The 25,407-nt window shown below is 46.1% G+C and overlaps 1 protein-coding gene across 4 annotated transcripts in view; it reads left to right on the top strand.

The window, feature by feature from the left end:
- PFKFB1 (6-phosphofructo-2-kinase/fructose-2,6-biphosphatase 1) overlaps window positions 1-25,407 on the top strand; it is a 302,863-nt gene that overhangs the window by 163,317 nt on the left and 114,139 nt on the right. For all 4 annotated transcript variants that reach the window (XM_069645334.1, XM_069645332.1, XM_069645331.1 and 1 more), the window contains exons 2-3: window positions 19,049-19,174; window positions 19,772-19,868. In XM_069645334.1, the coding sequence (XP_069501435.1) occupies window positions 19,049-19,174; window positions 19,772-19,868 (223 nt within the window). The remainder of the gene's footprint in view (window positions 1-19,048; window positions 19,175-19,771; window positions 19,869-25,407) is intronic.

The following is a 25,407-nucleotide window of genomic DNA, read 5'->3' as shown; positions in this document are numbered from 1 at the left end:
ATTAGAGAAAAACAAGTATATGTGCGGTTACATAAGGGAGCACCACATAGACACCATTAACCAAAAGGGTGGCGACTTGTGCAGCGCACAAATCATTGCTGCACACATCACTGCATTGATTTGCCATGGACTACTGTCTGCACGGTGACACACAATGAACTCCACTCTCCTAATCAAGGTGCCAAGTGACATTTAGTTGCCATCTGGTGTGCCTGCTAGGCAGTGGCTGGCTTGTTTAGACAATTAAGTGACCTTTGATGCTGAGAGGATGCATTTAGTCCATGTCCCAAAGCAGCCACTAGAATACTTAAGCAAGAAAATTACAGTTACCCTTTCCAGGAATGCACCATATGTTAATAAAAAGTAATATTTTAAAAAAGTGTTGGTGTGTCAAATAAAGAGACAAGAAAATACAGAAAATAGTTTTAAACTTTTCTGTGTGGCACATTAATTCTCTTTTGCATAGGTTTGGTCAGCTGATACTTGTACTGGCCTGGTGAATCAAAATGACCCAAGTTTAGATCTTAACACTGAAATGTTAAACATATACTGTATAAAAACAATGGCCTGTTAAATAAACCATCTCTTATAAATTGCCCCACTTGAAAGGCTGTCAACACAAAGAATGAGGGGCGCAGGTTGTGTACACCAGAGCATCTCACATGCTGCGTTCAGAATATGCACTCCTTTGTTTGCATATTCCGAAGGCATTGCAGTCATCCACAAGTCGGTAGAGAGCAGCAGCCACACATCACAGACCAGCTCTCACTGGCACAGCAAGCTGCTTAACCTGTTGCCCAGCAGCTTTTCAGACTGCGCATGCACGCCCCCATGTGCATGATGCTGCGGCCCACCAAAGGGGCGCACCCCACAGTTTCAATACCGCTGCTATAGGTGAAGGGGTTGTTAACTTATCAGCGAATATTCGTAGCGGTCAAAGGCTCTACAAGACGTTGCAGAGTATTGCTTATCCAGCTCTAGAAATGAGGATCTCGGGGAGCATGTGATTGCCTTACCCTTCCTTTCTTTAAACACCACCTCACAACAATCCACATCAGTAGGCAGTACAACCCACCTCCCTGCAAAGGCACAACCTATGAACCAACATTACCGGTAGGCACAACCCACGTCACTGCATAGGCACCACCCTCCAAAACCAACATCCTGGCGAGGCACCGCCCACCAAAAACAAAATCCATGCGAGGCACCACCCACCAAAACCAACATCCTGGCGAGGCACTGCCCACCAAAAACAAAATCCCTGCGAGGCACCACCCACCAAAACCAACTTTCCTGCGAGGCACCACCCACCAAAACCAACTTCCATGTCAGGCACCACCCGCCAAAACCAACTTCCCTGCGAGGCACCACCCACCAAAACCAACTTCCATGTCAGGCACCACCCGCCAAAACCAACTTCCCTGCGAGGCACCACCCACCAAAACCAACTTGCCTGTGAGGCACCACCCGCCAAAACCAACTTCTCTGCGAGGCACCACCCACCAAAACCAACTTCCCTGCGAGGCACCACCCGCCAAAAACAAAATCCCAACGAGGCACCACCCACCCAAACCAACTTCCCTGCGAGGCACCATGCACCAAAACCAACTTCCTGCGAGGAACCACCCACCAAAACCAACTTCCCTGCGAGACAACACCCACACACCTGCATACATTGAGAGCATCTCATTTCACACTGGTTTAAGTTTTCAAATAATATCGCCATTCATTTCACTCCCATTTATTTCATGAACAAATCCAGCCATTGTCCTCATTCCAAACCAAGGTAACAAAACTACTTCCAGGGGCGCGGTGACGTGCACCCTGCCCGTCTTAAACGCCCACAACATTCTCCAATGAAAATAATGCTTTTTGGTATTTGATACAGCGCAGGCCTAGATTGATGCAATGCGTGTTTTGTAGCACCACCGGGTGCTTTACATGGAACAGTGTGTGGTGTGTGCAGTCCGGTTGAGACCGCATTACCGAAACCAGGGTCTCCTTGGAAGAGGGTTTAAAAAAAGAACGGGTAAATAAACGGCACACTGTAATGTGGTTTTTACATGTTTGCAGCCAAGCACACAAAGTTACGATTTCAGGTTCATGGAGATAAAGTGATTTGCGCAGAATGACACGATTGTTGGCCTGGGATCGAAGCCAGCAGTAAAACCCCAGTCTCCAGCTACCATTTCAGCAACCATGGCCACCAGACTGGGGTGCAAAGTGGCAGCACATGCTGCACAAGAACCGCCGTCAACAATCATGCACTAGGGTACCCCTAGTACCAGCTATGTACAATACATATATTTGGGTGGCCTGGCTGGTATTGAGTTTGATTGCGCTATGCACTATGAATATATTTGGGTAGGATGGTTGGCACTGAGTTTGCTTGCGCTATGCACAATAAATATATTTGGGTAGGATGGTTGGTACTGAGTTTGCTTGCGCTATGCACTATGAATATATTTGGGAAGGATGGTTGGTACTGAGTTTGCTTGCGCTATGCACTATGAATATATTTGGGAAGGATGGTTGGTACTGAGTTTGCTTGCGCTATGCACTATGAATATATTTGGGTAGGATGGTTGGCACTGAGTTTGCTTGCGCTATGCACAATAAATATATTTGGGTAGGATGGTTGGTACTGAGTTTGCTTGCGCTATGCACTATGAATATATTTGGGTAGGATGGTTGGCACTGAGTTTGCTTGCGCTATGCACAATAAATATATTTGGGTAGGATGGTTGGTACTGAGTTTGCTTGCGCTATGCACTATGAATATATTTGGGAAGGATGGTTGGTACTGAGTTTGCTTGCGCTATGCACTATGAATATATTTGGGAAGGATGGTTGGTACTGAGTTTGCTTGCGCTATGCACTATGAATATATTTGGGTAGGATGGTTGGTACTGAGTTTGCTTGTGCTATGAATATATTTGGGTAGGATGGTTGGTACTGAGTTTGCTTGCGCTAAGCTCAATACATATATTTAGGCAGGATGGCTGGTACAAAGTTTGCTTGCGCTATGCACAATAAATATATTTGGGTAGGATGGTTGGTACTGAGTTTGCTTGCGCTATGCACTATGACTATATTTGGGTAGGATGGTTGGTACTGAGTTTGCTTTTGCTATGAATATATTTGGGTAGAATGGTTGGTACAGAGTTTGCTTGCGCGATGCACAATAAATATATTTGGGAAGGATGGTTGGCACTGAGTTTGCTTGCGCTATGCCCAATAAATATATTTGGGTAGGATGGTTGGTTCTGGGTTTGCTTGCACTATGAATATATTTGGGTAGGATGGTTGGTACAGAGTTTGCTTGCACTATAAATATATTTGGGTAGGATGGTTGGTACACAGGTTGCTTGCACGATGCCCAATGAATATATTTGGGAAGGATGGTTGGCACTGAGTTTGCTTGCGCTATGCACAATAAATATATTTGGGAAGGATGGTTGGCACTGAGTTTGCTTGCACTATGCACAATAAATATATTTGGGTAGGATGGTTGGCACTGAGTGCTTGCACTATGCACAATAAATATATTTGGGAAGGATGGTTGGTACTGAGTTTGCTTGCGCTATGCACAAAGCATATATTTGTGTAGGATGGTTGGTACTAAGTTTTCTTGTGCTAAGCTCAATACATATATTTAGGCAGGATGGCTGGTACAAAGTTTGCTTGTGCTATGCACAATGCACATATTGGGGTAACATGACTAGTAATGAATTTGGTTGCTCTATGCACAATGAATGTATTACGGTGGGTGGCTGGTATTGAGTTTGCTTGCTCTATGCACACGACATGGGTGCATATGGATAGGATGGCTGGTATTAAGTGTACTTGCTTTAGCTGCAGCAGCAAAGTATTTTTGTGTAAAACTGAGTAGGGGGAGATGGAGAATTGGGAACTAGAAGTCCTGGGTTTCCACTCCCGTGTCCTCGCAGCACCAAGACATTGTTATCCTGCCTAAATCACTTTATCGCTTTGTTTACAAAAGTGTGGGAGCTGCTCTACTGAGAACGTACATGGTTCAAATAACCTGTTGTATGAGGGTGTCTCACTCAGGAGGGTGTACAATCACTTTTCTGCCCCCTGTGCCCTTCGCTTTATCACTCTGGGCCTCGGGCCACTTATGTGGGGAAAAAACAGTGGTCACGATAAGAAAGAAGACCTCTTTAAAAAATGGAGCAACGTGTTCTGTCTGGAAGTGTTTACTGTGAAATTGCAAAGTGAGGACCCAGGAAATCTGGCCTCAGATCCGTGTTTCAGCAAATGATTAATGACATCATGTGATTCTAGCCTGGGCATATCACTTTATCTCAAAGTGGTGCTTTTTTGCACTAGCTACTAAAATGGAAATCCCCTAGAAGCTTGTGCCTGTCCCACCCCTGGAGTATCGCACAACTCCTTCCTAGCCACGGAAGCCAAATTAAGGTGATCCCTCCCACCTTGGTTGGCACGGGATGCTGATCTTGATATTTACAGGACCACGAGGCAGCTGAAGGGGGAAAGAGGGTTGGGGGGGGGGGTTGTGGATAGGTAGGGGGTGTTAGGGTCCCCAGATAGAGGCTTAGTAAACTTGCATGAGGATAGGGAAGGGAAGTAGGGAAAAAGACACACATGAACATATATCCTGAACAACCTGAACCGAATCATTCTTAATTAGGATTCAATTTATCACCTGTATTCCTAGATAATGTCTCCTGTATTCCTAGATACCCCTGACATAGCAACAAACATAAGCACATGGAACGTTATAGATGGCCATGGATAACGTATAGCAACAACATGCAAAACATGTAACATAAGATTGTATCACAGCATATCACTTGAGCTCACTGGGCATATGCATAACATAATTTCTCTCCTGCAGTGACCACCCACAGCAGAAACTTAGGTTATGACCAGAACTGACTTGATAACAAACATTTACAACAAAAGCAAGCAGCCATGAACAAGTCAGCAACCTCCTTTTCCTCGTGACAAAGTTCAATCAGGTGGTGCTGTTTTCCGAGCCTCAAAACTGCTGGGCAGAAGTTAGCCCACAAGGGTCTGTATTCACTAGAGTTGCCCATGCACGTGCTTTTTTGGGTAGTCCCTGTTTACTCTCTCACACGCACAATGTAGCATACTTTATGCAAATTACAGACGAACACAGTGCGACCGCACTCGAAAACAAATATGCATATGAGGTTTTAAATACACAAGTTTTCCACTTAACTGATGCCTGGGGGGGGTCATGCCAGCTCTCCCCAGGCAATGCGTAGTCCAGCGTTGGCAGCCCCGCCGCCGAGTGTGCCTCTCTGAGAGGCTGTGTGTGAAATGAGCGTCCTTCACCGTCCGGGCCCCACCCATGGCACCAATAGCGTGCCTGTGCTAACCCCTCATAAGAGAGTCACGTGAACGCCAACCTCCTGCGGCCCGTGCCTGCATACCAAGATCACCAACAAGCAGCACTGGCCGGGGAGAGGCTTAAGTGCTCTCCTAATTACACACACCTGGCAAAGCACTATATAAGCCTAATACATACAAATACAAATACAAAACAACTGAAAAGAGGCTCATGAGATACATAGTTTCTGAGCCATTTTCCTGTTAGCAGCTCTCCTTCGCTGCCGTTATACTGATATTGAACCCATTTTCCTTACAGTACCGTTGAGTTTAATACCAGAGATTGGTTTCTGAGCAGGGATGAGGATTCAAACCTGTGTTGCGCTGTGTTGTCTTGCTTCCAAGACAAACACATTTCCCCTGAGCTATCCCCCCCACCATGGCCCCTAACGTAATTTGTTGTATTTTAGGGATCCTCCACCTTTGTATCTCAATTAAAACACTGTTCAGACAATCCCAAAAATCTACTACGAGTAAAGGGTGTTTTATGGAGCATCAGAAACAGAGATAGCAAAGATACTGGAAAACTGTAAGGCAGAACACACTAGTTAAGGACACTGCTCTCCATCCACCTGCCTGGATCGATTGCCAATAGTCATGAGGTGCAGGAGGGTCCTTACACTTGGCGGCCTAGGCCTAGGCCTATGAAGGTGGGTTCTATGAAATGTTGTCAATAGAAATCACTTTGATGTAATTTACTTTGAAATTATTACTTTGTATTCTATTGCATTCGTCATTTATATAGCGCCCTTTCCCTATTTGAATGACCGCAATGCTCTTTGTGGTTGGAACGCCCTCGGGAACCGAAGTCCATGTGTGGGAGATTATAAGAGTACATTTTTTAAAGATGCTTGTGTGCATTTTACCAGTTAGGACTAGGTGGGCTGGCTAGGCTCCAGTAAGGCACATGGGCGACTGCTGTTGGGGGCTTACGATAGAGTGCTAGTGCCGGATACTCGATTTGTGCCCAGCTAGACTGACACTTTTTCATAGGTTGTCGCTGTATACTAATGGCAAAGGGGTTGAGGTACGTCAGGTGTTTCAGTGTGGATGGCTATGCAAGCTGCTAGACCGGAATTGCATTGCCATGGCTGCATTCTAGGGAGAATGGATGGGTGCCGAATTTATCATGGTGTACCGCTGTAAACGCTGCTGGCATTTGTGGAGGTAGAGTCACCTAGATTTGAGATAGCTCGGTAGGAGGAGAAACGTCTAAAATGGGGGCACAACAGTAAAAGCAGTAACACCTCAATTTGAGATACCTGGATAGAGGGAGAAATGCCTGAAATGGGGGCTCAAAGTAAATGTAGAAATACCTAGATTTGAGAAGGGTGCCTAAGGTGGGAACACAAGAGTTAATGAAATGGTACTTAACTGTTGGAGTGCAGCAGTGATCGGACAATTACTTACTAGCTAGCAACATTGTTAAGCTATGTTATGCAGCTGAGAGAGGCGGTAGGGCTTTCCGGAATACAGTAATTGGTGTATTCTCCACCCAGACCACGCTTACCTTGTCAGTTGCTGCTGTTTGATGGCGGCAGGCTTCACAAGCAAACAGGGACTGGCTGCTGCTTCAGGAGATGCCCTTTGCCTTGGGCCCTTAGCCAGGGGCTGCCCTGGTGGTCGTTCTCAAAAAGGGGTACTTGTGCCAATCAGGGCTCGAGGGCTGGCAGCTACGGGAATAGGAATCGGGCTGGGGTGCCACCTGGGACGGGGCTAGTGCACAAAGGGACACCTGCCTGCCTCAGCCAATTGATAAGGGGCTGGGTGGGGAAAGTAAAAAAGCCAGAAACAAGCAAAGGACTAAAGCACCAAGCCAGGTAGACCAGCACAGAAAACTGATTGGAGGTCAAAGAGAAACAACAAAAAATGTACTTCTGAAAATCAGCAACTAGCCCAAAAAAAAGTATTGCAAACTGCCTCTATCTAGGCTCCCTGGCATTCCAGCTCAGGAAACTCCAACAAATCCAAAACACTGCGGCCATTCGCCTCATTGGACTCTCACAGAGAGAACATGTTAGCCCCGTGCTCAGAGTCCTACACTGGCTCCCTATCGGTCAACGGACTACCTTTAAAGCCATGTGCTTCACTCACTGTGCCCTCCACAACACTGATTCCAAATTCCTTCAGGATAAACTCATACACTATCAGCCAACCAGGAACCTAAAATCTGGCTCTTATAGTTATCCCCCCCATTACAAATCCACCAGATTGGGAGCATCCTCCTTTTCCATTCAAGCTCCTACCATCTGGAACTTGCTTCCTCTCCACATCCGCTGCATTGATAACCACCTCTCATTCAGAAATGCCCTAAAAACTTGGCTATTCCCTGCTACAACCTGAAATCCTCTTCCCCACCCTTTTCCATGACCGTAGTACCGTTTACAAGCACCAGCCTCACTCATCGAAAACCACCAAAAAGTCACATCTGCAGCAGATGCCGTCTGTTACCGTGGTGTCCTGCCGTACACACACCAATCACAGACAACCGCTCACACACAAACCCTCAGATAGATGCTGACTTTTGTTGCGGCGGCCCATCCTGCTAACTCTACCCCAGGCCACTTTTTACACAAGATCACTCAATAGCCCCGGGCCTCCTTCGCTCTGACTGGTGCACCCAGGCTACCAGCATAAATCTACAGACAGTCTGAGGGTAGCTTATACGTTACCATTGGAAAGTTTCAGGGCAGCAGATCAGGACATGAAATATGCACTGGGGTCACCATCCTCACAACCACCTCGGCTGCACACCTACAGGTCCCATACTGGTAACCCTGTACCCCCTCTCTTGTCAAATATCTAAGGGGGTTGCATAAAAGCGCTCAGAATGCTCAATTAGATGGATTGTGGGGGTTAGGAAATGTGCACCTAGTTGGATATTTGGGGTGGAGGAAATGTGATGCACTGAGAGGGATTTTGAGGGTAGGAAATGTGACACTCAATTGATTTTAGGGGGTAGGAATAGTGTAGCACTTTCTCCCTAGCCTGTCCATTTACGCAGATGTTCGATAATATCCCCAGCACTCTGTAGAACATAGGGAGAACCGCCCCAATGCGCCTGAAGTCCTTTGAGGACAGACTGTTGATTGCACCAAGAAAATGTATTAGGATTGCACCTCTGTGCCTAAAGATCTGTCAGGATAGCTTGCCACTGCTCCGGGGCCTGATGCAGGACCCGACAGTTTTATGTATATTGATATGATATGTTATAATTACGTATTTAGAAAGCGCCTGTGCACAAGTGTTTCTAGGTGCCACAAGTCAAGGAAGGGGAGATAGAGGAAAGACAAGACAAACAATCCTTCTAGGCCTTGTGACATTGGGATTGTGCAAGTGCAACATCGAGAAGTGCAAGGGGAAGGGAGAGGGTGAAAGGGCATGGTAGAGGGTAGGGGGAAGTTCGATCAGGGCAGCATGGCTCTGAGTAAGTGTAGCCAGGGTTGCGCGGCTCCGGGTAAGTCTAAGGAGGCAGGGGGGTGAGGTGGATGTGGGGTTACAGTTACAGCTCCTAAGTGCGCAGTGGCCAGGAGGCAGTGCAAGGAAGACTGGTCATGGAGGAGCCTGGTACCCAGTGAGACTCTTAGGGTGCCAAGCACCAGTCAGCGCAGCAGATAGGTAAGTTAGCAAGGAAGCCAGAGAGAGAAGACTGAGTCTTGAGCCTCTGACGGAACTTCAGGTGGTCCGGCTCAAGTCTAAAAGGGCTAGGGAGACCGTTCCAGAAGGAGGCACCTGCAGAGGAGAGATATCTACCCCCACTCTCTGCTCTGCTTGGAGAAGCGTCTGGCCTTCAGAGAGTTAGAGGTAGCTGAGCAAAGGGCTCTAGTAGGAAGTTATTTAGGCAGAGAGAGATGGATATATTGACGGCCACGTCCCCAGAAGGAAATGTGGATGACGCATAGGGTCTTGAACTTGATACTTGCAGCCATCGGGAGACAGTGGAGAAATTCCAGGGCTGGAGAGATGCAGTCCCTGGGCTTGAGGCCAAGGATAAGTCTTGCAGTCCTGCTCTGGATTAGTTGCAGGGGGGCAAAGAGTAGAGATAGGTAGATTGAGAAAGAGGCTGTTGGAGTGGTCCAGCCTGGAGAGAACCAGGGCTCTGGAGACACTGAGCTTAAGGGGGAAGGTGAAAAGGGTAGACTACCTCCCAGGAGGTGCAGTTGGAAGTGGGCCTTCTTGGCAAGGTCTGTGATGTGAGGAGAGAAGGATAGAGTGGAGTTGAAGATGATACCAGGGTTTTTTGCCTCACAGGAAGGCAAGGGTAGAGGGTCCAAGGTGGGCGGCCAGAGTGAGAGAGGGAAAGTGGGAGCAGGGATCCCAATGAGAAGGATCTCTGTCTTGCTGGCATTAGGACAGAGATCTTTGGAGGTGCACCACTCCTGAATCACAGATAGACAGTCAGGAAATAGTGAGGAAGGAGAGGAGACTGAGGAAAGCTTGAAAGAGAGCTGAGTGTTATCCGCATAACACTATTAGCCTGCTTAAACACTTGCAATACCAGCAAGACAATCCGGAGGGTTGTACCTTTATCTGCGGGTAGCCAGCATTGCAACCAGAAGGAAGCACATGCAGGTTAACACATCTCTTACACTTGGAGCATGTGCACCTTATAATGTTCAGCCCGCCCATGACGCTCAAAGAAATATGTTGGTAACCCTCCATTGCACTTATGACTGCTTAGGCTAGCTGTTGCAACACACAGTGGTTACATGCAGATAACTTTGATCTCACACTTAGTAGACTCCTTTGATTAGCATTTGCAGAACTTCGAAGATATGTAGTAAGACTATAGAGGTAACCTGTTACTGTGCTTAGAGAAACCTATTATCTTAGTTTCTATGGTAGCCTGTTGGTCCCGCCGTGAAGATGTTGTAGGACAGCCAGTATATTGCCCTTGGTAGACTTGAGGGTAGCCTTTCCATACTGCCTAGAAAAGTCTACAAAGGTAGCTGGCTTTTCTTCCCCACAGAAGACCGGATGACGCAGCAACATCTAAGATAAGCCCCATCTGAGCTTAAGGTATGTATAAACGGACCACTTCGGTGGACACCTGCCGCAGGCATGGCCAGCCATCCACGCACGCACTTTAGAATGCAGCTACGACTACGACAAATTTGCTCTAGCTGGTCACAACCGTTTAGCACTGAAACACCCGACTTTCCTCAACACCTCTGCCATTATAATACAGCAACAACGTAGGACACATTTTGGTCTAGCTGGATACATATCGAGTCTCCCGCACTAGCACTCTGTTGCGACCTCCCTCAGCACCCGTCCTCATGCATGAGGTTGCTTATTGGAGCCTAGCCAGCCCTCCTAAGTCCTAATCCTGGCCAAATGCACATGTGCAACTTAAGCCTCCTCTGAGAACTTTCCCATAACTGAACTTTGGTCCCCGCGGCCGTTCCTCCCACAAAGCGCCTTGAGGCCGTACAAATGGGAAAATGCGCTATATAAATAGCTAATACAATACAATAGCCATGCTTAGTAGCCATACGTGGTAAATGCGAATGTGCACGGCAAAAATAATAAGGCACAGAAAAGTAACTGTTAAAATGGATTACTAGAATCTGGACCGATGGACAGTTCATGAGGCCAACCGAGCAGGTAACTGCGAGGTTAGCCAAACCCCAATCAAGGTAAAACCTGGAGAGCAGTCAAGGCTTTTATCGGGAGAAAGAGTGGGATCAGGGCCCCTCAATGAGTCCACAAAATATAATACACAGTAATTCAATGAAGATACAATATTTATTCTAGGCTTTTTACACATTAAATCATGAAAGTATCTGGTGATAACGCACAATAGTCAAACATATATGCATTCAAATGACATTTAACACAGGAAGTAAAATAATGCAGCAATGATGGAACTAAGTCACACGTGAATTTCCCAACTTCAGCAGTCCAATCCCCAACAAGAATGGGGCATTGTGCCAAAAAGACACAGTAGCCACAATGCTTCTCCACAGAATGTAGCCTCTGTGGGTAAATTCTAATTTACTTGTGTTTGTGATAGTTCAAAGAAGATATTCAACAAAGGTTACTTAGGTATGTAATTGTGTATTTATCTATCAGAAAATACTAACCAGATTCGACAACCAAAAAGGCAGTGGACTTGAAGGTTTAGGAAGCAAAGTGACTTATTCCCAATGTTATCCTATGGAGGACAGGGAGGACAAATGCTTTGTGTTTACTTACCCTCTTCACCGATTTTCCCAGATGTCTTGAGAGGTCGACTTGGTGGGAGGTGCAGGGGGTGGGGAGGTTGGTGTTGGATTTCCCCCACCATTGGTTCCAGTGAAAGGTACCCTGGAGCTGCCGGTAGAAAGCATCTTCTGATCAGGTCCAAATGCAAGATGTAACTCCTGGCGATGAAGATATGCAAGATTCAGCAATGCAGGCCTCTTCAGGAGGGGGAAGGAGAGTTCCAGCAACTGTCAAGGCACACAGACGGCAGGTGTCCTTCCAGTCGAGGTTGAAGAAGCTTCTCTAGAACAGGGATCCCGTGATGCTGGGATACTGAAATTCAGAGGGAATGTGACTTGTACCACAAGCTGGCGACAAAGTTCCGGGTGCAATCGTGGAACGGCAATGCTTCTGGTGAGGTAGCCCACGAGAGCTGGTCAGTCCAGGGACACTTTAGAAGACTCAGGATGGCTGGGTCCTCAAGAAGGCGTAGAGACTAGTTGGTCCCACCAGTACAATGGCTGAAGCACCGCTCAGGGTCTTCGGAGATCAGGTAGTCCAACAGGGCTTCACCTGCCAGATGCAGTAAGGAATGCCAGACTTCTTCAAGGGTCATCCTTTAGTTGGCTATTCATCCATGAGGGATTCTTGACTGCAACGCTGTTCTGTGGAAATGGCTAAAGGAGTCAGCCTCTTATGTAAAATACAGCCTGCAAGCCAATCCAAGCCCACCAATGGTAAGGTGGTACTTACCTGTAACTCTTGTTCTTCCGCCTGGATCTAGCATGGACTCCCATGCTACGAACACTCCCTGTGTGAACCTCATAAAAACAAACCAGCCCAGCCCCAATCTAAAAAACAGCACGGCCGCCCGCACAGACTATCGCCATCACCCTGGGTCACACCACCCCAACCAACGACACCTGTCCCCCCCAGCTCCACCACTGGTGGCCATCCTCAGATTTGGTTGTGCACATAAAGTGGCAGTAAGTACCCAAACAGAGCCGCATGGGGGAAGGTAGGAGGGTTTGCATGTGAATACATGCAAGACCCGTGTCCCTTCTGCAGCATGGGGTCTTGCATGCCTTCACATGCTATGAATACGATTACACAGCAGTGCATATACACAAGCACGGGAGGTTCAACAGAATCAATGAAAAGTACCCCTGGAACACACTCACCTCAAGTAATCAGGTTGCAAAGTACTGCTTGTCTGACATGAGACGCCTGTCTGGAATCCCTGTCGACACAGTAGAACCTCGTGAAGCTGTGAGTAGACCTCCACGTCGTAGGAACGCAGTTGTTGATGCGATTGCTCTAGAGTAATGGGCCCTCGTTCTGCCTGGCAATGGCCTGTTGGCCAGCTGGTGGCAATGCATGATGCAGACAGGGAGCCATCTAGAGATGGACGCTTTAGATGAGGCCTTCCCATGACCCACAGGTCCAAAGTTCACAAACAGTTGAGAAGTCTTTCGAAAGTTCTTAGTGTGTGCCACATAGGATTTCAAGGTACGCGCCATGTCCAGCGAATGCAAAGACCTTTCAGCAGGTGAAGAAGGGGGTCGCAAAAAACTGACAGCACCAAAGGCATGTTTAAATGAGTCTGATGTGACTTAGGGCATAAAGGAATCATGAGTCCTTAGTACCACCTTTGCTGGGTGGTATGACAAATACAGAGACTTGCAAGAGAGCCTATATGTCCAACCCTCCTGGTTGAGGTGATAGCCACGGGGAAAGGGGTTTACCAAGAAACTTAGAGGGGGTCCATGCATGGGTTCAAACAGCGACCTCAGGAGCTGGGTGCTCATTAAGCTCCCACACAGGAGCAGGAGGTTTCACTGGTAGAAAAGGTCTGAAGAGGCCATTGAGGAACTCCCTGACAAGTCTATGTGACCACAGGGAGAGCTTGCCCGGTGTCCGGGTGTACCTAGAGATGGCGGCCAGGTGTATCTTAATCGATGCATGTGCAAGGCAAGCCTCGGCAAGCGAAATCAAGCAAGGAAGCAGCACCATGGATAGATATACTCTGACCGGCCACATACTCAAAATTATACTTTTATTATTTTTTAATTGGGAGGGTCCCCCTGCCCCCTTACTACTGCCCCTACACCAAACCCCTCCCCACTTCATTTAAACCCCTTAACCTACAACCCTATATATATTTTGAAATAATTTCGAAGTGATTTCTATCGGTAAAACCACTGGATACCATGAGGGCCACAGAGAGCAGGGATGCTGTCAACCAGCACTCAACACAAGCAGGAAAGGCAGCCTCAAGTCCCCAGCAGTGGCAGTGCTTTGCCTGGGAACATGCAACCCAGCCATTCATGCATACAGGTTCACTTTACCCAATAGCAGTTGTCCTGGGCAGCTGGAATTGGCTAGTGCTTCTGCTCCTTGACAGGGCCATGCCATGCCGTGCCTCAGTTAGATATTCTGGCATCATACAGTAGCTCTGGAACCTCGACATCCTGCAAGAGCAGTGCCAGATGGGAGCTAGTGCATGATAACTAGATGGCCTAATCACAGCCTTGGTCCCGCAGTTGGCGCTCTACAGTGGGTTACAAGATAGGCATACAGTCAGTGTGTGTGGAGACTGAGCACATAGGCAAGGCGCTAGCTCCCCACTTGCCCACAATTTCTTGCTCGCTCAGATGAAATTGGTACTCCTCACTGCTGAGTGGAAAGTGCAGCAGCCTGTACTGATCACACCTATTCCCATAGTCACTAAATCACACTCCGCCGTCTGTTAAACCAGTCTTCATTGATACATCATAATTCTATATAATGCATCCATTATAAAGTCTCTTGTTCTTAACATTGTTTACCCTCAAAGACAGATAGCTGATCTCATCATAAACTCCTCTTCAATTCAATATAAAACGGGACTCAAGATTTGATAGGGCTGCCTGACATGTTTCAAGTCTTGTACTCTTCCTCAGGAGGCCGTATTCCATATAGTTGAACTTCACTGCGTATCTTTATTGTTACCGAAATTCCTCGTCCCACCTTCATGCAATTTAAGATCCGTCTTCCACCAAAACACCCCTAAATTATGTTAATTCTGCCTTAATCCCCGGAACAGCTGCAAAGTAGGTGCCACCGTACTTCTAGCTCTTGTACTACTAGCTCTTGTCCGTAAGAGCACTCAGACCGGTTATATGAAGTATATTCTTACACCCCAGAGGGGTCATTTATGGGTAGAGCGTAAGGAAACTGTAAATGTACTATTATTTCAAATAGTCGTCGTTTCTCAGCAAGAAACATATGCATCTGTAATTTAATACAACTGGCACATGATGTATGTTGAATATTATTGTTTTCATATAGAATATGGGCTACTCCCTCTATGCAGGTGATGTGCTTAGCAACATCCACCGAGTAACCGGCTCGTAAAGATCCACTGGTCGAGTCTCACTCTTAAGTAGCAACAGAGCGGAAGCGTTCTTAAACTGTAAAAGTTCCACAGAATCACGTAGACTCTTAGCTTCTTTACAAATGTCTGGAAGGATCCACTGGGTTTAATCTGATCCAGCACACCTTGTGCGCCTGGAACGTTTCAGAATTGGATTTGCAAAAATTGGAGCTAAAGGTTCCAAAAGATTTCTTCCTTAAAGTTCCCTCTTAAGGCGGCCATTACATGCACCCTCTGAAGGCAGCCCCGTTACCAAGATCTGACGGCCACACATCTCATTCCTGCAGTGGGTGGGTGAATGTCAAAGGTTAGCATTATTATGCCTATCAGAAAGGACAGAGAGGAAACGGGTTGGGGGGTCTTACAGATTAATGTCCATCAGAATGGACAGAGAGGAAACGGGGTGGGGTCTTATAGATTAATGTCCCTTATTGGCATCAGAAAGTTCTTTTACTGGAAGCCCTAGCTTATTGCCTACTGATCAGGTAGGTCTAAGAAAGGGACATTCAGTGCTTGATCAAGGGTATGTTTTTTCCTACCTAGGCCAGAAATCAGATTTTGCTGGCGGATTTCACTGTCTTATTCGGGGCAAACATTGGTATTCAATAGCTGAACTTAGAATAGACTCTGAACTTCTGAGCTTGTTAATAAAATTACCCACATAAAATTTGTAGCTGTTAAAAATATGTTATTTGTTCAAGTTTTATATTGTATATGTTTACTCTGTGTTGTAAAATTCAATAAATTAATTTGAAAAAAAAGAAATTGGGCCAGGCTAGTGAGGGATGACTCCGACAAACATGAGTTCATCATGAACAGTGATGGATAATGCCATGCGTGTGTCCTGGCTCCATTCATCTTCAACCAACCGTGTGTAATTTTAAATTTGGTCCAAATGGCACCGTGTGCGCTCTCCGTGCCTCTCCCTTCTCCCGTTCATGTTCTCCTGCTGTCCCTCCCACATAGCCGGCCCCGGGCCCTGATTGGCTGCCTGATGGTGTGCAAACATTCAGTAACAGGCAGTTGCCAAAGTTGTAGGGGTGGGCCCCTAATCACTTTAACCCAAAAGTGGGCCACCCACTTAAGGAATGAGTGCACAGTTGTATATAAAGCAAGTTTATTGCACCATCAGCCGGGGAGCAGTTAGATGACACTGTAGAATCAAACTAACCCAAGACTCACTGAACCACATAGGTTGGCACATTATATACAATTTTGCAACAGTTAAAACAACCCCACATATTTTATTACAATCCACCCCCCACATGTGATTGGACAAAACCGCTTCAAAGACATCTCATCTTTCTCCAATTCCAACTTTCTCATTGTTAGCCATTATCCTAACCACCATCTTCAACACATATGGAAAACACACCTCCTTTTAGGATTTCGCTGTTGTAGGTCATGGCTTCATCAGACAATTAAACATTAGTGTGCCAACATAATTCATTACTGGTAATAACTGGCCTGTGTCCTTTAATCTTAACTCTTAATTGCACATGATTCACATCAATACTTCAGGCGATATGAAGAAGGCTGAGTAAACAGGTTCTCTTTGAACTAGCGATAACTGTCTCATCCCCTCACCCCCGGTTCTCCATCTCCATTGGAACATTCTAATTTAAATAACTGCCAATATTTGTGAAGGAGATAATCATGGGTTAGTGGAGTACATTGTGACTGATAGGGGTTCACAAATCATATCCAAATTCTGATCTGCCCAGGCATTGGATATTTGTTGGGACAGGACCACTAATTATCACTCAGGTGGCAAACGGAGAGAATGAATCAAACCATTGAGCAATTCCTAAGATGTTTTGTGACCCAAATTCATGATAACTGGGCAGAAGGGGTACCATTAGTAGCATATGTGTATAATAATTTAATGCACATTTATATTAAGTTCTCACCATTCCTTACCACATATGGGTTTATCCTCGGGTTATTACCCAAGACTGTTTATGTCCCTGCGGTACAGATGGCCAAAACGTACTTATAAATATTACATGACATTTTGCAACTTAAAATAGGCAAGAAATTGAGTTATACATATTTTGTGGTTAAGAAGAGGGCACAGATGCCAAATAATACAGTGAGGCTGCCTACAAGGTTCCTACTTGTTCCAGGGGTTTTCAGAAAATTCACCCCTGCCCCGTTTTGTAAGCCATTTGAAATTCTGAAAACGGTAATCATAGTGGCAATGAAATTGGAATGTTCACCACTATTCCATGTTCCCCTAGGAAAATCAGCAAGTCCACTGCTCCACATTTGGGAAGCACTTCCACCCATAATAGCAGGGTTTGAAATTAGTGTTTTGATGAGCAGGAGCTAAAACCAGCTCCTGCCTGTCAGGCACAACCCAGTAGACAGGAGCTAATGCACACTTTAACTTTTTGTCCATTATATATGATTCATTATGTTTAAACGTATACTGAAAGTGTCCTAATGCTTCTTTATTAGCAACGCACCAGTTGGCCGGGGGGGGGGGGTCAAAAGTAGCTCCTGGTAGTTGTTGTTTTCAAACTAACTAGGCTCTCCTAGGCTAGAAGCAGGAGCTAAATAGCCCCCAGCTAGCCTCAACTCTGTAAAAGTGAAGGGTAATCCTGAGTTTGAAGTAAAGAATATGTGGATTCCAGAGTCAATGGGTGGCATATACAATATCTCATTTAAGGATGGAATACAGCCCAGGGGAGTGCTTGTGGCAACCGCCAACATGTGTTCATGCACTTATGATAATTCTTAAATTCCACAGCCGATCCTAAGGTTCATCAATGAAAGCATGGTCCCAATGATGCCGCATGTCTCATTCCAGAGCAGGGTTTGAAAATGGTGGGCGCTATTTAGCTCCTGGATAGGGCCTAGAAGAGATTGGTTAGCTTGTCACTAGCAGTTACCAGGAGCTACCTTTGGCTCCCCAAGCCAACTGGTGCAATATACCTATCTGACATGGCCGATATGACTGGGAATTTGTATAAAAGGGACAGTAGTAAACCCCTAGAAGAAATGTAAAGCATGCATGGTCAAATGTAGTGGACACAAGTTATAGTTGCATCTCATTTGGAAGTTAGATTGTTACATACTATGTAAAAGAGCCTCATTGTGCAGCATAAAAATGCGAGAGAAAGGTTGTTTCACAGAAAAGGAGGTGGCAGCAGAGAACAATGTTGTGACAGTAAAGAGGCAGTACCAGATATCAGTGCAGGAATGGATGCGGTGGCGTAGTTATTAAATAGAGGCAAAGATGGGTGAAGACTGAATGGGAGGTAGCAGCAAGACTGAAGATCTGACAAAAAATAAATAAAAGAGAAAACAATTTAAAGAGAGTGTAAAAAGTAAAAAACAGGTAAAGCAAAATGGCAAGATACGGGATTCAACAGAACAGTCAGCAAAGCAATAGAAAGAGGGGTTCAAGGAATGTGAATTTCTGGGCACATTCCACAGTTTGGGTGGAAAAAAGCAAGTTCCACCATCTTTCAGGCACTCCATTCATGAGGATGGACTTTAATAGCTCCTGGGTCACGATGATCAACTCCTGGTCAGAGGAGACCAGGACACCCTGGAGCTACTTCCAGCACCTGCTCCATGAATTCCAATTTCGACCTCTGCAGAGCATGAAGACCATGGCATGTAGGGCAGCTGCAGAGACTTACAATAAGGCTAGTGAGAGGCACAGAGACCCTGACATCTTTTGTCGTAGAGCCGTGTGTATCTTCCATCATATGTACACATACTGCTCAGACAACTTACATCATTGGAAAAAGGAGGAGAGAATAAAAGTAACAAGTCAGATAACACAATTGATCGGCTGAATGAGGATACACATATTACAATAGGGAGAGGAAGTAGAGTTGCAAGCAGAGTTCCCCAACGCCCCATGTGGATCAGCCATGCACACACCCTGCTCTGAGCACCTGTCACAATCCTGTAATGGAACAGTGGAAGAAAGTATAAAGACAACATAGCTGATCATGAAAAGAAGGAATGCTGATATCTTTTCCGCGCCTCCTTCTCACTATGGTGGTTGTCTTTTCTCTCCATCTTCTCCTGCAGCCTCCATCCCGCAGTTCACCAACTCCCCCACAATGGTCATCATGGTGGGGCTGCCAGCCCGTGGGAAGACCTACATCTCCAAGAAGCTGACACGCTACCTCAACTGGATCGGAACCCCCACCAAAGGTGAGGCCCACCCTGTGATGTGCGTGTGTCTACTGCTCACCAGGAGGTTCCGAGCCCTCAACGCCTGAGGCCTTTCTTATGGCCGCTCTGTCTGTGACATGATGTGAAGACCTTCCCTCATAGTCATGTTATCTTAAAGGATCCTATAACTCACTCTTTTGTTCACCGGCCTGGTCTCTCGGCGCTCTGGCAGATCTGTAATGCAAGGAGGGTGGCGGGTATGTTAGTAGGACTGAGCGGGAAAAAGAGTGTGTGCTGTGGGCAGCTTCGGTTCGGAGAAGCCATTCACTGAGCATAGGTGTGTTTTTCGGTCGGTAGTCGCCATGTGGTGTTGGGCGAGATTATGTGTGGTTTGTTTTGTTGTCGTAGTGTGGAACCATTGTGGGATGCGGCTGACCATGTCAGGAAGGGAGGCTGAAGGACAGCTAGTGTCCAGGAGTGCCATGAGGGGCCTCGCATTAGGTAAAAGAGCTGTGGGTTGTTATGCTCTTTATATTCTAAGGTGTGAGTGGGGTTCCATTATGTTTTCCACCCTTCTGATCTTCTCATGGCAAAGTGTAGCCTTTGTGTAACCTGTTTGTTTCTGCTCCCGATTAGTGTTTAATGTGGGACAGTATCGCCGGGAAGCTGTACGCACATACAAGAGCTATGAATTCTTCCGCGCTGACAATGAGGAGGCCATGAAAATCAGGAAGTAAGTACTGCACTCATTGGATACAAATAATGTGCTGAAATGCCGAGCCAACGCTTCTTACCCACTGGTGTATTTCCCATATGCATTCCACCTTGTTTTACTTTGCCTATGCTGTATTTTGGATCTGATGGAGCAGAACCCAGACTGGCCATGAGTCATGCAAGCATTCGCAACGTCAACAATTTTGGCTTTTCTAGCAAGCATGGTATGGGAATTTGACAGGCACTGCTATAATGGTACTATCAGGCCTTAAGATGGAAACAGCTGGAAAACTGTGTGATTAACTACCTAGGCATGTGATATCAGCACTTGTAAAATGCATACCTATATACAAGCCAAAACTGTTGCTTTTGTCAATGCTTGTTTTTTAGCAGGACTTCAGTGCAGCGGACAGATATGAAGCAAGTGGCTGAAGGAAAGGCTCACCTGGTTAAGACATTTCTATTCCACCAAGCGCATTTACAGCTCCAGTTAAGCCATTCACTCTTCAGCAGGCTACTTAGAAATAAAAAGGCTTGTCTACCTTGTATAAACCATTGAATAACAAACACTAATGATAACTGACCTTTTTAAACACGTGCAAGCATTAACCATCCAGGCCCAGAGACTGGGATATACCAAATGGAGTGCAGACAATATGCTCAGAACGTGTAGTTTAAAAGACTAATTACGCAATAAGACCAGAGCCTGCGGCCCATTACCACATAAGGTAATGCCTCAGGGGACCATAGTTACAGCCCCTAGCGCACACGTAGAACCTTCTCCCTTTGCATGGTGGCCATTGAAAAAATAGGGGAAAAAGTAAACAAACAAAATGGCCACCTGGGAAGGGAGAAGGGACTGCACGTAGTCCCTCTTCCTTTCCAGGATGGCCTGTTGCAGATCGGCAGAGGACGTCCTGAGGACAGAAGTGTTCCCAGCGCGTCTACCATCGAAATGGACAGAAAAGAGAAGGTAAGTGGGGAGGGAATTCTGTGGATGTGGGACGGGGAGGTAGGTGGGAGAAAGACTTACCTGAGTCCCCGGCGAGGGGCGATGGCGGCCACTGGCCGTGAGGAGGCTTAGGGCAGCGGGATTACCATGTGGTAATGCCCGCATTCTGAGCCGCCCCATTGGCTGGGACGCCGCCACACCCCCCTCGTTGGGTACTCATTTCACTTAACTCATTTTAAAGACTGAACTCATTCTACCAAAATGGAATATACTAGGTACCTGAGCAGATGATTATGTTCATATGTTCTTCGTTTGATCTGTTTAATGTTTATGTTTTTTAAACGAGCTGATGTATAAATAAGAATGAGTGCAAGAGTGATTGAATAGTTGGCCCTTACCTGCAACATCACAGATCACAAACAGCGACAGAATGTAACTTCATGTGAAACTCTGTGCAATATCCAGTGTTATTTGCACTCTGTGCCCATGGGCACATGTGCCAATCAGCTCGAAAACAAAGAGTTGGTCTTGAAACTAGGGCAACCGAAGAAAACGCGGAGGGGGTGCAAAGCTCTTAAAACGGGATTACAGTGATTTTTCAATAGAAAATATAAGCATTCCATAGAAAATATAAGCATTTATGGCTGGTAGGGAGAGGAGGGGTTGGATGGAAACAATATTTTTTCTCAAGGGGTAGGGCTCAGCATAAAAAAGTTTGAAGACCACTGCTCTACACTCATATTCGGTTCATTTTGTAGCCTGTCAACCTCACTTTTTCTAGAGGACATTTCCTACTGGACCATGTACGGGTCCTTAGAGCATTGTTGGGAGTGTACCAAGGAAATAGTTTCTACAAAAAGAAAACAGCCCAAGCCCTCAATCTTGTCTTAAATCCTACAATGTAGCCTTCTACCGAGTACAGTGATAGCATCCCCCATAATCAGCCGATGATAAGGCATCGCCCTTGTTTATAAAGAAGGCAGAGCAGAATTAGCTAGTCCAGACACTGGTGATCTAGTATGTGCTCTCTGTGTCTTTGTGATAAAAAAGCAACAGTACAAATTCAGTTCTGCGCCATTGCAGTGGTAAAATACAGTGGGGGTAATTTAAAATCAATCAGAATTTGCACTGGAGGTTGCTGTGGGCGTTTGGTGCAAAAGGTCCCTTGCGTGCAGTTTTCTACTTTTCCAAAAACGGAGTGGAGATGTAAAGAGTAAGGCACAAGAGGTACAAGTGAATTTGCCTTTACTCTTAATTTTTGCACTCCATTTTGGAAAAAGTGTAAAAGGCTTCTGCAATTCATTATTGTGGGAAGCATTTACAATGGATTCCTATGGAATCCGCCTTTTCTTCCAGGTGGTGAGTTCAGCGGGATTCCATAGGAATCTAGTGGTTTACCACAAGCATGAAAATCTCCTCCTGGCGGTACACCAGGTTGATATTTCATGCAGAGCAGGAAAGGGGAGACATAAACAGTCTGCCCCTCTGCCGAACTCCACCTGACAAATCCTACAAAATCCCCCGGATTGGTAAAATTGACGGTAATCATTAGTGCCACTTTACCACCACTTTCTACCAGTCTTTCAACTAAGCTTTAGTTGGGGAGTTTTATTTTGGCTCGCTTTCATTGCCTAATAAGAATTTCAGTAGGTAACTGGAGCTGTGTGCGAGTTTTCATTCGAAAACGTTCCGTCACAATACATATTAGAGTAGGCACTGCTGATAACAAAGAAACATCTTTAAAAAGTGATTTCCCAGACTTTCCAAATGTATCCCTGCTCCATCAAAGGACACCAATGGTAACAGGTGAAGCCCACTTACAGAAGCAGTCTTCCCGCCTAGTGTGCTGTAGGCAGAGTAGATGCATGGTTCCCTCTGTTTGCTCTGCAGGGTGGGCCTTGAAGGAGACATTATGGGCACTGCGGGTGGTTCCTGAAGAAGACACTATGGGCACTGCGGGTGGTGGAGGAGGGAGAGGGCTCTGCTTTCCCCAGCAAAGGCTGCGGAAGCTTAGTCCTTTAAATTGTGATAAAGTGAAATGGACAGCTTTCATTTTCACCTTGTTACATAATTGAGTACCGGTACTCTCTTTCAGGCCTTCAGAAGTGGAGGTACTCAAATGCTCAAAAATAAGCAGTTCAGATACTGAGATCCGGGTCGGACCGGGCCATTTAAAGCACCAGTCCTGTGGGCTTTACTGTCCAGGGCACACCCTAATCTTAGCACTGGAACTGCCTTTTCCCCACATGCTGCCGGAATCATAGAGGCTTGTGTGTGGCAAGGCAGAGAGATACCCACTGTATGTTCCTATTTGAGGGGAAGCTTTATGCTGCACAGGATGTGGTCAGCCAGCAGTGAGGCGCGTGGGTAAAGCAGAAACCCAATGCCTTGGACTTGGGAGCTCTGCCAAGTAGCCGACAGCTGCCGGAATTGTAAATGCATGCAGAAGGACTCCTTTGAAATCTGTGATAAGGGTTTTCTTCTGGTATTGCAAGACTGGCAATGTTTCTTCTATTTTAAATGCAATTATTAAAGCATTCAATATAACTCAGGACCTAACTCCAAGAATAGATGGAGCATTTAAGGAAAAATAAGAGTATAAAATAAATAATTGACTCATAGGTGATGTGGATCAATGACCAGACAAACATAAACAAGGAATTCCAGCTGGTTTACTAGAGTACTCGAACTGTGTGGGAACCAAATAATAAATGGGGATGGCAGTAAATGCAACTGGAATGTGTCAGGATAGGTCAAGTGATTTCTAACTAAATTTACAGGGCAACACAAAATAAAAAAATGGCTTACCCTCAGCCTCAGAAGGTACCAGGGTTCCCTTCCTGGGTCAACAGTTCCTTATAAACCAATAGGTCCTTCAGCAAAGTCCCTGGTTTCCCAATATCTGGTACGTGCCCCTGTCTGGGGTTCGTGTATAGTGCTCAACAATACTGTTTTTACTGGGGCATCACCCCTTCCTTTCTCCAAATCTTTCGTACCCTTTTCTAACTGGTTGTTGGTCTAAATCTCCAGCCTGTGCACCTCGAGACTCTGTACCTATGTGGGAGCCTCTGAATCGTGGAGGCAGGGAATGAGGGGTTTTGAGGAGCAGGCATGGTAGGATCCAATGTCCTGAATACGGACTAGGACAGAATGTAGGGCTGGAGGGTGGGCAACGACTCCAGATCTCCCTCCTATGGTTCTTAAATCCCTTGCCTTCCCCTCACTGGCCTTTACTGCACTCCTTTGATCCTGAAGTTTTCTCAATCAGAACTGGCCTAGCTCGTCATGTGACCATATCCCGGCTCTCCACTCTTCTATTCCTGCACCAAATTCTCCTCCTTTTCTACGCTCCTCCACTTCCTTTATCAACTTCTGTACCAGTTCATCGTCCCCTTTGTCCATTTCCTCCTGCTTTCATAACCACCCCTTGTCACTGTATTTTCCTTTCCTCTCTTCACTCTCTTCCTTGCCCCACTGGTCACCTTCATTGTGCCAGTCCCAGTACCATTACCCACTTTCTCGCCCACCTTCTTCTCCCCGCTTGGCACCAACCCTCTCCTCAATTATCTCTTGTTCACAACTATCACTTGCACCTTCCTCGCCCCTATGAGTATATTTTCCGCCGTTGGCCACCACTCCCTCATGTCTTACCTCGGTTTGGTCTCCTGGATCTCTCTTACAACACCCAAGCTCCAGCTTAGCCCAGCCTTCTGGACCTCTATTCCAGACTCTTGCACTCTGCTGGTTCTCCTCATTCATCCTCCAGCTTGCTCCATAAACAGCGCCTTTCATCGGTCTCTGGTCTCCAGCTCCTACTCCAACTGCCTCCACTCTCAAGCAGAGCTCTTGGGTAGCCCTTCCTCCCTCTGTCTCTGTTGAAAGTTGACTCAGGTTTATCAGTTGAGATGTGGATTGGATGTTGAGCTGGGCCCCCTGAGATGGATTATTGCCATGCGGAGGGACTTGGGATTGGCCCACCTCTCACCTTAGGCAGTCCTCCCTCTGTCTGCCAAGTCCTTGTCCTTCCTTTCAACCTCTCTCTGGGTAAAAGGAAAACTCAGCTTCTGTTTGTAATACTATCCTGAATGCCTCTGACGAACTGTTGATGTTTGGATTTGATATATCGGTTGAACCAATTAATTCTGGTTCAGAGACTTCTATGACCAGTTTGAAGAGTACCTCTCATAAAAATTTAGAACAAAGATGTGCAAATCTACGTCAAGAAATGCAAATTCCAGGCTCCCAAAGATCATGCACAAAGAAGACCATTAAATACAAAACACAAAACAACAAAAATGCTTGGCACTAGCCACCAGCAATTGAAAATGAAAGTATTCGGGAATTTCTGTCCTGGAATACGAGAGGATTTACTCACTTGTTCAACCGATTTGATGTCGAGATAAAAAAGGTTTTTGCCATCTGCCTGCAAGAGACATGGTTAAGCGATCCACCAGCAAGAGATGGCTTTGTGATTCTCTTAAACCCCGCTATTAAAAACACAAAGGGGCGTCCTTCCTCTGGACTGTTGATGATGATTAGGATAAACACGTGGTGGCGGCTTATCGACTCTTTTAGTCCTAATCCATATGTGCAAGGAGCCTTACAA

Source organism: Ambystoma mexicanum, chromosome 2p, assembly GCF_040938575.1.
Source record: "Ambystoma mexicanum isolate Mex_15411 chromosome 2p, UKY_AmexF1_1, whole genome shotgun sequence".
NCBI lineage: Eukaryota > Metazoa > Chordata > Amphibia > Caudata > Ambystomatidae > Ambystoma > Ambystoma mexicanum.
This window is presented reverse-complemented; position numbering and strand designations above follow the sequence as displayed.